Source organism: Colletotrichum costaricense, assembly GCF_030867565.1.
Source record: "Colletotrichum costaricense strain IMI 309622 chromosome Unknown Scaffold_20.1, whole genome shotgun sequence".
NCBI lineage: Eukaryota > Fungi > Ascomycota > Sordariomycetes > Glomerellales > Glomerellaceae > Colletotrichum > Colletotrichum costaricense.
In genome coordinates this window covers 328,788-342,963 of record NW_026848249.1, presented here as the reverse complement: position 1 = coordinate 342,963, position 14,176 = coordinate 328,788, and the positions used below count along the sequence as shown (strand labels likewise).

General features: G+C 50.2%; 5 protein-coding genes across 5 annotated transcripts; 3 read left to right on the top strand and 2 right to left on the bottom strand.

Moving 5' to 3' along the window:
* Window positions 1–124: 124 nt before the first annotated feature.
* Window positions 125–1,036, bottom strand: CCOS01_14270 (uncharacterized protein; the record flags this gene model as incomplete). Its single annotated transcript, XM_060462414.1, has 1 exon — window positions 125–1,036. One exon carries the CDS (start codon window positions 1,034–1,036, stop codon window positions 125–127), a length of 912 nt encoding a protein of 303 aa, XP_060306899.1.
* Window positions 1,037–3,332: 2,296 nt separating this feature from the next.
* On the top strand, window positions 3,333–4,067 carry CCOS01_14269 (glycosyl hydrolase family 11; the record flags this gene model as incomplete). Its single annotated transcript, XM_060462413.1, has 1 exon — window positions 3,333–4,067. One exon carries the CDS (start codon window positions 3,333–3,335, stop codon window positions 4,065–4,067), a length of 735 nt encoding a protein of 244 aa, XP_060306898.1.
* Window positions 4,068–4,408: 341 nt separating this feature from the next.
* Window positions 4,409–7,993, bottom strand: CCOS01_14268 (uncharacterized protein; the record flags this gene model as incomplete). Its single annotated transcript, XM_060462412.1, has 7 exons — window positions 4,409–4,642; window positions 4,701–5,030; window positions 5,120–5,404; window positions 5,474–5,611; window positions 6,454–7,359; window positions 7,392–7,807; window positions 7,867–7,993. 7 exons carry the CDS (start codon window positions 7,991–7,993, stop codon window positions 4,409–4,411), a joined length of 2,436 nt encoding a protein of 811 aa, XP_060306897.1.
* A 2,036-nt stretch (window positions 7,994–10,029) lies between these two features.
* On the top strand, window positions 10,030–12,640 carry CCOS01_14267 (uncharacterized protein; the record flags this gene model as incomplete). The annotated part of the gene is made up of 5 exons (XM_060462411.1): window positions 10,030–10,273; window positions 10,330–11,459; window positions 11,540–11,624; window positions 11,679–12,362; window positions 12,432–12,640. The coding sequence occupies 5 exons, from the start codon at window positions 10,030–10,032 to the stop codon at window positions 12,638–12,640; spliced, it is 2,352 nt and encodes a 783-aa protein (XP_060306896.1).
* A 1,137-nt stretch (window positions 12,641–13,777) lies between these two features.
* Window positions 13,778–13,993, top strand: CCOS01_14266 (uncharacterized protein; the record flags this gene model as incomplete). The annotated part of the gene is made up of 1 exon (XM_060462410.1): window positions 13,778–13,993. One exon carries the CDS (start codon window positions 13,778–13,780, stop codon window positions 13,991–13,993), a length of 216 nt encoding a protein of 71 aa, XP_060306895.1.
* Between the last annotated feature and the right edge of the window lie 183 nt (window positions 13,994–14,176).

The following is a 14,176-nucleotide window of genomic DNA, read 5'->3' as shown; positions in this document are numbered from 1 at the left end:
AGAAGGCTACAGCGGACAAGGGAACTAGGAGTATTGATTGTAATTCTATTGAACACTCTACTTGGTCGGCGAAAATACATCTCAATCCCCCCGCAACATTGTTGGAACCAAGTTAGATGTGAGCTTACTGATACTCAGTGACTAAATTTTCGATTGCGTTTTGGATGTCATCACGGCGGTATCCTCCCAATAATGCCAGTTCCGCAGGGTCAGGTTGATACTCGACCACCTTGTCACCTGCAAATAGGGTGGCTCGAGGTAGCAGCGGGTGATCCTGACCCAGTGACTCCAACCGTTGACCATTGCCGACCGCTTGGAAGAACATCTGGAAGTACTCCGCATAGGTCATGTTCTGGTCGCCAACCAAGATGGCCTTCCCTGATATAGCTTGGCTGTTCTCCAAAGCCCCCGCGATGGCTTCGGACAGCGATTGCGTGGAAATGAAGTTCAGCCCTCCATGCGGAGCGAAAGGAGGAATGGGCAAATTCTCTCTGGCGTAGTCGATGTAAGCCCGAAACATGGGTACGATCATGCCCGGAACATTCCCAACGATGAAGGGCGCATCTAAACTACAAACGTGGAACTCAGGCCCAGCTAGCGACGTAAGTCCATCCGCAGCAAGCTTCCTGGATCGGACGTATGGGCTAAATGAGATTGCCTCCGGTATGATATGCGGATAGGCGCTGCCGATATGAATAAACTTCTTGACTCCAGCTTGTTTGGCGAGGTTTCCGAACTCTGGTATGGCCTGGCCGTTGGCATAAAGATAGTGCTCATCCGCATGTTGTCCAACAGGCACATGCCGAACGTCGCTGCCGGCCGCAAAGACAACTGCTTCAAATTTCGAGAGGATCTCTTTACCGAAATCCCCGTTCAAATAGTTGCCTTGAATGAATGGAAGCTCGGACAATACGGGAACATCGCTGGGCCTTTTTCGTCCGGCAATAGTAACATCGCTTCCTTTGGATCGAAGATACAAAGCAGCATGGCCTCCAACCAAACCGGTACCGCCGATGACGAGCGTTTTTGTTACCATATTCTAGCGGGTGAGATATGATCGTAATTCGTGTGGCTGTTGATGTTTCCATATCGTGTGTCCTGACTAGAGAGGAGAATGTTCATCATTTTATAGTTCTCTCTAGGTACGAGAAGAATGTTCTCCGTGTTTACTAGAATGATTTGTGCTTCATCACATCATTACCCACATCTGATAGATCTCCTTCCAGCTCGATTCATAAGCCAAGAGAGAATTTCAAAGCTTCGATCGTGTGAATACTAGGGTGAATGCTATAAGGTGCCACGGAAAGCGCGGAAGCCGCGCACCGGGATTAGGATCCCGCAATTACTTAGTTGAGATGAAGTGCCAAATTTGATCATTGCAGCGACGAATTCCAGAAGTAGGATCTTGGCATTTTCAGTCTTTCAATATGACAGCTCTCCTAAAGTTTCCGCCTATTCCTATTTGTCATTGATCGATCCATTGGAGAGACGCATTGGCCGGCAATCCTCCGAGGAAACCAATGACCCTGACACTGGTAGCTTTAGGATACTATGTCAAAATTCCCCTTGACCCTGGCAAATGTGTCACAGGCAACACAAGGCTTTAGTGACCTTCCATTCCGCATAGCAGCACATCTCATCACGATATATTAGACCCTCGCATCACTGCAGATAGTAAGCGTATTCGCAATTGAGCACGAAGATGCCGAGAAGGGCAAGTAAAGGGAAGAGTCTCAAGAGGATATGCGTTGATTTGCCTTGTTCTACGAGTTAGTTCCATATGTTGTCGCGGCATGGATAGCTAGCTGGAAAAGGCTCAGCTAAAAGGCAGGCAATTTCTTACGGAACAAGTAGTTCTGAATTTTCGCAAAGCCGCTTGCTAAAGGACTCACAGGATGTTAGTCTGCAGGCGATTGCTAGGATGCCGGCGAAGTTAGGGGATTTATAGGAAGACACGAGTGACTACCAACTGGGGCATTTGGGATAACAAAGATCAAAAAAGCTCTTTTCGGATAAAACATTTAGCTAGGGTCTTAAATTTGTGCAACCAGATGCCCCATAGAGACTAAAGAGGTACCAGCTGGGAGGGGACGAAGCTTCATTTACATTCAGCAATATGGTATCACTCCATTGGCAACCGTTCATGCCCCCCTAAATAATAGCTGAAAGTTCCTCTCTGCCGTCCCCTTCATTGATACAACAGACATTCGAACACGGCCCGACTTCGGATCGTCGTTGATCAGTTCCAGCTTAATTGCAGTGAACCAGAATCATGTAGGAGCTTTGGCCATCGAGCCCGAACGACTCGCACATCACCCGAGCCGCTGCCGTCTTTGCCGATCGAGGGGAGAAGAGTACCAGGCGGACTCCTTTATCCGTTAATGCCTTGCCGAATCGCGTTTGGGCTGATCAGTCCTCCTACCATACGAAAAGATTGGATCTAGATTAAGAGGAGTCCTGCTGGTTCACAACTCATAGCTCTACCTCACTGTTGGCGTATCTTGAACGTCGTTTCCCAAGTTTGGTTTTGTTAATCAGGGAAAGTTTCATGAGGTTTGACAATTGCCGTGCGCACCTTTCGCGGAACTAGGAGCCGTCATTTCCAAACATAGTAAGGATAGTATAATTCGGGGCAATTCAAGTACGGCGTGCATGCCGGTAAAGACTCAAGAATACGACGCAGATCGGGTACGATGCCGAGCAGCATGTAGGTGTACCGAAGGCACAATACAAGGTGAGCACTGCGATCCAGCTGCATATACTTGATCAACTCAATGCCGAGCCGCCTGTCCCAAATTAGCCGGTCACCTTCGGTACCGCAGATATACACTGTGCGGTTTAGTCTGGGGGCTTCCCCACACTCTCTGTAATACATGCCGCCAGAATGCAACAGTCTCAGGGAGCATCAGGGGGTTGCAGGTTGAAAGCTTGCGGGGGAACCCCTGCACCATTACCGTTCTAAAGAGCCATCGCCTGCTGTAGCATGAGTCTACGTAGTAACGTCCTGCTTCGTCAAAATGATCCGGCCGAAGGGTTCGAACCACCTCTGCGTTTATCCATCTCCTCATTCAAACGAAGTGTCCGCTCATCTAGTTTTGCCTAAATTCCCCCGCCTCGGAAGATGGTATGTTTCGTCCAAATGAGAATATGGACATCAAGAATCTAGCTCACAGGAGAATTGGGCACGCTATGCCTCGATGGTTGATTTAATTACGTCTCGAGATGCCAAGAGAATTGTATAAGATCAATGTCACCTGCGTCGATTGCCGAACTCTTGGCAGCCTTGAACCAACTGATTTTCGCCTCGCTCACTTCAACCGTTGACTTTCAAGATGGTTTCCATTCGCTCCCTGATCTTGAGCCTCTCGACTATTTCTACTTGCCTCGCTGCCCCGGCAATCGGGCCAGCTGAGTTGCTGCCTCCTCATGTTGAGCGACGGGGCCCTTCCGACTTCTTCCTGGGACCCAATCACCCTCTCATGCTCGCACGCCGCAATGAGTCCCTCGAAAGACGAGGCATGACTCTTGAGGAGCGCACCAACTACGTCCAAAACTACCAGACTGGCGGCACTGTCAACTTCACGCCCTCGGGCAACAGCTTCAGTCTCAACTTCGATACCACAGACGACTTCGTTGTCGGCGTCGGTTGGAACCCAGGTTCTACCGCCCCCATCACTCATTCCGGTTCATTCGCAGTTACCAAGGGTCTTGCGACCCTTTCAGTCTATGGCTGGACCACCAATCCGCTTGTGGAGTACTACGTCATTGAGGACTCTGCCGGATTTACACAGACCGGGACGAAGAAGGGCACCGTGACCAGTGATGGTGGCTCTTATACCATCTGGGAGAATGTGCGCACCAACGCCCCATCAATTCAGGGCACCCAGACCTTCAACCAATACATCTCGGTTCGCAACAGCGGTCTTACAAGCGGTACGGTGTCTATTTCCAATCATTTCAATGCTTGGAAGAGCTACGGTATGAACTTGGGTACGCTTAACTTCCAGGTCATTGCTGTCGAGACCTGGAATGGCGCTGGCTCGGCAAAACAAACTGTCACCAACTAGTTACTTCATGACTACTTGTTTCGCCCTTATCTTGAGATCAACTTATCTGCATTTCATTCAACATCGGAAGGCACTTAAGAGATCTGCCAGCCGCAGAACACGGGTTATTACCTTCTATTGTACCTATTCTATTTGGGTCAAAGTATGACCAAGTATCAAATACATTCTGCCACATATATATTCGCAATGAAATATCAATCTCAAGTTTTTACGCAGTCTATTTTCTTAACTAGAGCCGATGTGTCGTAGAAAGTCTAAATTCGACAGTTCGCCCCAGACTGGAAGCTCTCGTTTCAGAGCCACACGCCCAGTCGCCGTTGGCTTAGAAATTTTCCAGGCTTTCAAACTGTTTGCAAGATACCTCTGACATAGTTTTCAAAGCTTGTGAACTTCACATCTGGATATAATTCCCTCGCATCAAGATATCCAAGATAGCGTGCATACTCAGGAGTATTCTCGCCTCGAATACCAAGCAGATTCCGATACTCTCCCATACCAATCTCGGGGTTGATTGTCATAATGTCCTGACCTGTGCGACCCTGGGAGATAATGCCTTCCAGCTCTTCCTTAGTCATCTAAGCCATCTGTCAGTGCCTTATTTTCCAGAAAATGACGAGGGTTCAGTGAGCGTACGAATTCTCGTGTCACAGTTTCTCCCGACACCTTCTCAAGAATGTCGAAGGCTTCATTCTGTGTCTTGACCTCTCCATATGCAAAAACCATCTTGTTCAAGGTCCTCGGATCGGCGATGATTCGGCTGACAAAATTTCCAATGTCACGATTGTTGGTAAGTGCCCAAGGGGTATTGCCGTCCCCGATCACACGCGTGGTGCAGTATTCTTCTACCATTGGGCGAAATCTGCCTGAAGGTAGGGCAGGCAATGTCAGCTGATACCACCATCCAACGTCGATGATGGTATAAGGCAGATGGAGGTCCCAGATACGGTCAACGAACTCCTGTTTCTGCCATGCCGATGCTCGAATTAGCAATAGTCTCAACATCGATTGTGAAAACACTTCACATGAGGCACGCCATTTCATTGGAGTCTCACCTTATCCCTGAGCATCATCACGCCTCGGGGTGCGCAGATCGGGCCCCAAAAGCTTGGAATGTATCGACCAACGTTAACCTTGCTCGATGCTTCGATAAGATTCATCTCCTCCTGAAATGTGAACAAGGTCAAGCACGAGATGACGACGTCCATGTTAGTGAGAACTCCGGAAATTGCCTCTGTTGGCCCATCTAGTTCAATCGCCTTAACGTGGACGCCTTGCTTTGCAAACTCAACGAGCTCGGGCTTCTTTATCGAGGAGGGTCTCGCTAGAGCTGTAACTTCCTGTCGCCAAGTGAGTTAGATGCGCCCAAATCCAAGTGCAGAGATCCGATCCGACAAAATCCAACTTACGAAGAGTTCGGGACTCTTCAGCAGCGCATTCACAATGGAAGAGCCTGTGTTCCCGGTAGCGCCGGCTATGGCGACTTTGATTTTGTTCGCCATCATATCTTCCGAATTTTCTCCTTCGCTCAGGTACGTGGCAAAGATCTTGAATGTTACTGGTTTAGGTAGACGGTTACGCCGATGGATATGCGGCAGGTATGGTTAAATAAACACCATGTGAGTCTACCGAGACTGTACTACTCGGAGACATAATGGGCTTGATAGACCCCATCCAGGCGTAATTATAGACCGAAATATTGAAATGGTAGCTCGTCTCAAGTTTTGGAATCGTGGGATTCGGCCGAAAATCGGTCGAACGCTTATCGGGGGCCGCGTCGGGTAGCGACTAACAACCCGAACGGAATACAGATTCCCAGTCATCCAATTAGCACCAAGGGTAGTGGAGTAAGAATAAAGGTTTCCGGCTATGGAGCCCATGTTTCGATGTCTCGTGTCATCTGCGAAAGTCGTGGAGGTCTTTCACAATTCAATCTCACTTCTATTCAATGATCCGATCAGCACTCCTCGCCGTAGCCTTCCCCACGCCGACGTGTCGAAGTGCCTATCGTATGATCTTTGCATTGCATTAATAGATGTCTTCCCACTTTGAAACACAAGATGCGGATATCCCGCCGTTCGTGAACTTTAGTCACATCCGTCATTAATTGAATAAGGTCTCCTTCTCGTACCCATCCTACTTGTCTCGAGTGAAAGATCGAGTGAAAGAAGAGTAGGATATTTTACTTCCTTGAAGGTCATGGTATAGATGGTCTCGCCTTCTCATCAATACGATGGCGCCAACTTCTACCCCAGAGTGCGACAGCCCAAACACTGAGAGCTCCGACCACCAAGAAGCCGGCAGAAATGGTGCTGAACCATCCAACTCCAATTACCTTGATTGCTGGAAGTACAACAGCCGAGCCAGCGGCACCAAAGAGGTATCTTACCATAAAGTTGCCCGCAATCACCTCCGCGCTGCGTCCCTGTATCACATCCAAGCAGTATGTGTTCAGACTGGGGAAACAGAACAGCTGTGATACACCTCCGAGGAACATGAAAACGACAGGTACAGCAATGCCACCAACGCGCTGCTGGACTGTCCATCCGTAAATGAGCATACATCCCGGCAGAACGGCCCCCAAGAAGGGAAGACAAGAGCGCAGCCGGTCTTCGGAAATGCGTCGTCCGTGTCGCTCGGCTATCCAGCGCCGAACTGTATAATCGGCATAGCGGCCACCTACGAGGGTACCGGCAAGATAGCCGCAGCCCGGAGCCAAGTAGAATAGGCCCGATTGTGCCGGCGACGTCAAAGAGAAACGAGGGTTGAGAACGTATCGGATCGGGGTCAGCATGCCGTACATGTTCCATACGAGCGAGCCACTGGCGATTGCCACCAGGATGAGGTTCGGAAACTTGAATAGTCGAACAACTCTGACCGGGTTCGTCATGCCCCATAACACCCTGACCTTTTTACTGAATGCAAGCCCTTCGAGGCCTGCCTTTTTCAGTTCTTGCAGCGTCTCTGGCATGAACAATATGGCACCTCCAACGCCGACACCTGCGAGCGCGGTTTGAAGCCAGAAGATGGCGCGCCAAGATGTGTAGGTCACAATAATACCTCCGAGGACTGGGCCAATCGTCGGTCCAATGAGTGTGCCGGATAAGAACCAACCCATCGCAGTCGCGCGTTCTGTAGGATGATACAAATCGCCAATCACTGCAGGACCGGTGACGAGGAACGATGTTCCGGCAAAAGCGGTCAGGATGCGAAACACGAAGAAAGCCGGGACGTTGGGGCTGAGTGCTGTGCCGATCGAGCACCCCAAAAACAATGAAGCTGTCACCATACACGTCTAGATCAATTTGTCAGCCATACATCCTCTACCTTGATGAACAGGCGACGGCTAGTTGACAATGAACTCGTCGCGGAATGAGAAGTGGTGTCTGTAGAGAAACTACTTGCCCATTTTCGGCCGTACACTTGGCTCAATGGCCCCCAAAAGCAGGGGCTAATGGCCATAAAGACAAGATACAACGCATTGCTAAGACTGATGATATCTCCGCTAGTCTTGTACTCGGCTGCAACTTCAGGGAGTGCTGACAGAACCGCCGTACTAGAGATTGGTGACAACAAACCACACCAGGAAATGACGGCAACAGTGATGTGCTTGCGGTGCTTTGAAAACCGGTTGTATATCTCGTAGGGCACTTCCACATTAGATTGATTACGAGCCACTGGATCGTCTTGGTAATTGAGGACTCCTGATGGAAGCTTTGCCAAGCTTGGTTGCGATGAATCATCTACGACAATAGGGTGAGTTACTAGAGTTGATAGCTCCACTGGCTGGGCCAAGACGAACCTCCTTTGGCAGTTTTGGACCTCGCAGGGATGATGTCGGCATACTCCTCAATGTCGTCATCGCGCCTATCTGAGGAGGTTCTCTGGGAAGAGTCTCCTTGTTCGCGAATGCTGTTGTCGATTGCCATTGTGGGCCATTTGTTTCCAGAGGCAAATTACTATCCAGAGTTCGTCTAATTGAATGGTACAGGAAATTTTGACAAAGACAAGGAACAAAACTTGTTTCCGCGGCGTACGGAAATGGGCCACTGATATGGCGGCCGATATCCGTGACTAACCCTCCACTAGATGGGGCCGACTCGGCAACACCCGAAGCCTGGCTCCGGACATCGGGACTATTGCACCTCTCGGATGGGCGATGCTGGTATTTGAGAGCACTTCTAAGGCGTCTAGGATCCTCCGTATCCGCAGGTGTTGAGTCAGGTATACCGGCATGACGGTAAGTGTCCGAAAACCACAGTACTCGCAGTTAAACATACGATTCACCTTCTAAGGCAGTAATGTTTCCAGTTTTCTTTGATGAATTGACTGTTCCGCCATGATACCATCGAAATCAGCCTGGTTACTTTGAATTGAGAATTTTGGATTTACAGGTGAACCAGGCTCACGCACATTTCAATCAACTTGTCGGATGGCCGACCTGGACGAGTGCTCCGACGCCGGACCCGTACTGTAACCGAACTGGAACCTGCTCCACCGCATTGGTTGACGCTGCAAACAATGCGTCAGGTTGCGGCGCCTCGGCACGGAATTCGTATCGTCGGCTATCCGAAAGCGTGATGGAAAGAAGACTGTTGCAATGTCAACCAATAGGTAGCCGGTTTAAGTGGGCTGTCCCGTATTGCCATGGTAAGTCCGGAGAATCCCCCGAGCAAGCCTCTTGACACTTGTTGGTACTTGGCTGGACTCTGGAGTCTGGAGAGGGAACGATGGCACAGCGTCTGCATCATCGTCTCAGTACGCTTCCATTCAAGACACAGGGATACGGTGCATCTCGGAAGCACTGAGCGATGGAATTGACGTAGTGAGCTCGGTGGTAGAGTTTCTGTCCCTGAAAGAGCTTTGAGTGGTCTACCGCATGACAGTCCAATAGACAGTACGCTTTGTTGGATTTGTTAGTCCTCGGGGTAATTGTGACGCTGTTCTCTTTTACAGAGATTGAATAGAGTTGCCAAGATTCTCTGGCGGGGCCGAGTCTTGAACTTGCCGGCATAGCTGAGCTTTACCGGCTCCCGGGGATAGCCGAAACTGGCAATTACCTGAGTCTCGCAACAGCACCTCCGAAAAGAAGAGACCGACCCCGCTCCGTGGCCGCCCGGCATCGGTTCGACCCCGGAGTCGGGCGGTGGTCGTTGATATTGGCAAGGAAAAGCCCCTCCCAAAGGCCGAACGGCACGGGATGGCGTGCTCTCGAAGCGGGTATGGGGTCCAGCTGTGAATGGCCAATGCTATTTAACCTTCTTGAGCACATTGCCAGATGGGGTAATGAGGAGTACCAAGCAGAAGAGGTTTGCTGTGTCAGGCAAAGCAGGGAGATGAACGTGGAGAAAAGTTTTGTGTCACTTAAGCTTCGAGGGCGAACATTTGGAATATCGAATACACCTTAGGCTAAGATACGCGATACGAGTATTGCTCCTCGACGTACTCACCAATTCTTCCTAGCGTAGACAGCTCCAACATCAAAAATTCACATGCACACAAGCTCAATCTGCCAACTTGAAAATGTAATCAAGCCTTGCCAGGTGCCTTTCTCGGTGTAGTGCCCGGCGATTCGGCAAGATGCACTTCTTTAGGCGACCGAACCAATAGCGCCGTACTGGTGTCCAGGTGTGCATGAAGAATCCTGTCTTCAGCCCCTTAGCGAGCTCCCCACGTGCTCCATCGAGTGGCTGAGGACAGTCCTCGAATTGCACCCTCTCTCCAACACGCCGCCGCCTTCTCAGGCTGCAGGCAGTAATCTCCCGCGCAATGGGTGTCTCGCAGTGTACTCAGTGTACCAGCTATGTGGTAACGGGCCCGTTTGGAAAGACCCTTTAATTCGAACCCCATCGCCACGTTGTGTCATGGGCGATCCGAACCTTGCCGAACTCACGGACGTGGAGCGGCTCTTGGGCATCTTACTTCCCTACATTGTCTCAACTCATACAACAGTCATTTCCGAGTCATGGCTGTCGACGTTGAGGAGCTCATTCTTGCTCCTTTCCGCGAAGTAGTAGAAAGGGGGGAGGAATCTGCAAAGAATGCACACGATGCACAGGATGAGGATCCGGAAACATCCCGGGAGATGGCCAAGTCAGCCAGCACCATCGCAAAAGAAGGCCAACGGGCATTGAAGAGATTACGACCTTTGTGGAATAGCCAATTCGAAAAGCATGGAGATGTCTTCAAAGAGACCATCGCCGAAAATGGTATGTTGAGCCGTGGCATGCCTGGATGGTGGTCGATTGACTGATCTTCGAGAAAGATGATCTGGCGGAGAAACGAAGGACACTTGAAGAACTGCTTTACGACTTTGAGGATTACATAGAGTTGGACACTTTCGACTCGACCAAGTTTATCGATATTCAGACGGCGACACGAAGCTTTGCTCTAGTAGTACTGGACGCTATTCAGAGGGTGAAAATCGACGTCAAAACTCCGACCACGCCGGTGCACAAGTTTCCGCCATTGCCGCCTCTACCACCATTACCACCCCAGCTGGCTCAGTCACTCAGCGCCAGCCCGCAAATTCGGCCGGGACCGCCTTTGCGAGGTGGAAGCCACGGAACCGCCAATATCCCTTCATTTCCTGCCGTACCGCGGCAACCCAAACTGCCAGTGAGCCGTAGTCGCACGAGAGACTCACATGGCTCGTCTGATAGTGCGACGGTGAGGCGGACTCACTCCATAGCCGAGTCAACAGATTCAGATCCTCCATCATCTCGTGGATTTTCGGGAACTAATTCCTCCAGTAAACGGGAAAGACGACCGTTGCCCCCAGGTGTTCTCAGCGATGGGATGGGCCAGCTGAGGATTGTCACTTCACCGGAACCCTTACAACCACGGACATCAGATTGGGTTGAAGAGCAGACCTCTGTTCCAAAAGCCAGGCGACCTTTCCGTGGAAGCATCCCCGAGAATTCTGCCGTGAATGATGATGCATTTAGCGATGGTACATTCGTATCCCGGATCCATCGAAGAGGCTTCGACACCGTGACGCCGCAAAGCTCGGTATTTGATCCAACAAGTCCTTCAACTACAAACAGAACGTCGATATACTCCGATGTCCCAACTTACTCTTCCAACGTAACTTCACCTGAGCTTCCAATCATCGATGTGAGGATGTCACCTAGCGCAGGAACAAAATCTGATCCAGCCCTTTCCGTCGATTTCCCATCTTCCGGACTCTTTACAGATGGACTGATGCTGGCTGATGAGCAAGCAGCCTCAGAGACTAGTACGCAACACTTGAGATCCATCTCAACAATGGAAAAGGAAGAAGGATGTTTGATAGGGCCAAAGAGCTCTTTTCATCAACTCAAGGGATTCTGTGACGGCGCACAAACATTTCGCCGTGGAGGATATTGGCACGGCATCAAGCAGACCATGACGTGGGTAAGTCAACCCTCAAACCCCCAAAACATTTTCGACGCACGGAATCCAGGTTGGGAACACTACGACTAAAACAAAAGCAGGGCGAACCACTTCCAATCGGCCGGTGCATGGATTGCGAGTATCATCATTTGAACAGATCATTAACTCTAGATAAAGAGGGTGACTGTAAGCCAACCCGAGTTTCCATTGATTTGCTTTGATGTTTCTGACAACCCCAAGCCCGAGCAAACTTTCTGAAGTATGGTATACTCTACCGTGTGCGCTTGCTGGTCAAATCTCACATCGCGGTGAAAACAACAGCGGAAATCCGATACGCGTGTCTGTTCTGCACCCACATCGGACGCACTGTTCACGAGGGGGATGCAACCGTCTTCCAGAGCGCAGATCAGCTCCTCCAACACCTCTCTCGCCATCCACAGCCTCTCCCTGAAGTTCCTGGCGTTACTGTCTTGTATGGTCAAGTCGGCAAGGCCCATCATCAAATCGAGGATTATGATGTCCATTTCCCATCGCCTCCAGCTCCAAGTTCATTCCCCGATAATGATATCCTCACCCAGTTTCCCGTCGCCACAGCTTTGAAGAGCCACGTTCAGCGGAGAGGCGAGAACCTCCTGGGCCCTGACGGTAGCTCAAATGTGCTCACATTCTTCGTTGGCGCAAAGATTGTCGGTGTTGAGTTTCCGGAGCAATGGGGCGGCAAGTGGTGCACCGGATGGCACGACGGCATTCAAGGACCCTTTCCAGCCAAATGCGTTGAGATAGAGCGTCCAAAACAGAATGAGATTTCGTTCCAAGCTACCAGCGCAGTATCGATCACCACGAGATGGAGATGGGACCCTTCCGATAACTCGAGAGCAGGCTGGCTGACGTTTGGGAAGGGAGAGGTGATCAGAAACGTTGGGTGTAAGTGTTTTCCCCCTGCCCTGAGTGACTGGTCAGGCTCGGTGCTAGTGCTAACCTAAGCATCTTCAGGGCTTTACCAGGATCATTGGTGCTGGTCTGGAACGAACAGCAAAGGGAAGTTTGGCATCTTCCCTCAGTCACACATCAGCCCTCAGTCTCTAAAAGAGGGCTACTTACCGCCAACCTTGAAGCGAACACAACCCAGCGGACCCATGAGGTTGTTCAGTCGAAGAAGAAAAAGTACTAGTACAGCCTCCTCTATGAGTGGAGATGCTTAGTGTAGAATGGTTTGTGCATCCCACCATCTGGAATGGCGTTGATCTTCCCCAGAATGCTTTAGGGTGTCTGTTACCTCAATAGCCAGTCTAAATCAGCACATCTGAACTTGCTGCAAAATCTTCAGGAACTACCAAGAAGACTTTTAAACCGCAGTAGGAACCCGATGTCGTGTTCGAACCCCAAGAGCAGTCTCCTCGCTATGCAATGTGAAGATTGTGGTACGAGAAGCCCTCCTGAGCAGTGGGCCCCACTGATCATTCTCCGCCAATAGCTTTCAATCAGCAACTTGAGTTTCGAGGTGTGAGATTAGGAGACTCAGCGTCTCATCAAGTATTGGAGCGCTGAATTAGACGCGATTGAGCGAGGGAATAATTATAATCGTATTCACTCATCCATCGCAAGCTAGAGATATGATCATAAGGGGAAGAAAGATCATCGCGGTTGAACTTCACGGAAGAGCAGGGTAGACAAAGCCCATTGTTGGGTGTGCCTTAGCACTCGATGATGATAGGTAAAATAAGGACAGCGAGATAGATCCCTTACTCGCGTCACAATTCAACGGGCAACATTCCTAATAAGCGGCATCATCTAAGACCAGCCAGACCGCTATTCTTATTGGTGAGCGCCTTCTTAGGCTGAAGCAGACTGTCTCACAGTTTCAAGATAGTGGAGGAACGAACAAAGCTACTTCAGCACGTGGAAAGTGTGGAAGGTTAAATTGTCGCGAAATTTCAGGATCCACGATAAAAAGGAACTCGCGGGTAATGCCCGCAAAGTGACCGTCTTGGGGTTCATCGACAGGTTTGCCGGTGTGCGGTCTTCGTTTCGAAATGATGAGAGTCAGCAACCCGTATTCTTTCCTCGTGATATCGTGATCTACAATCATGTTTTCCATAGGTGATCTGACGCGATTTGAACTAGTCGTTGGTTAGCTACTCCAGTGCTCGCGATAACGGAGCAGCGAAGGAAGACCGCCCCATCCTAGCATGATCCCAGCCGTCAATCCCAATTGGGTTAACCCACAGACGCCAACCTGCACGTTAAGGCGGCCGATCAGGGGAACGGCAGGGTTATGCCGCATAACGGTCTCGAATTAGGTGCGCCCATTCTGTATCCATAATTACGAGCCCAATTCAATGGTGGAGATTATTTCATTGACTTTTTGGGCACTCGGGATGAACGGCATGGGTCTGCTCATCTCCGCGCTCAGGTCGCGTCCGGAACAGCGCGAAAACTTGGGGTTAAATCCCAGGAAGGCCATCCCATCATGCATACAGATACCAGGTTCTCCATCGTCAGGGGATACTTACGGACACTCACACATGCAGGTTGCGTATTCGAGCCGCTTGTAAATGGAGGGAGTCCAGTAGCAAGGCTTCAAGATTACTCTATAAAAACGTAATTCAAACTTGTGCGAAGGCAACGCCAGACATAACCCATCCGATTTTTGCGTGATATAATCCTCAATTTCCAGCCCATCCAAATGCACTTCGCTGGTTTGTCGCTACTCCCTTATTCGTAGCCGGTTGGTATCA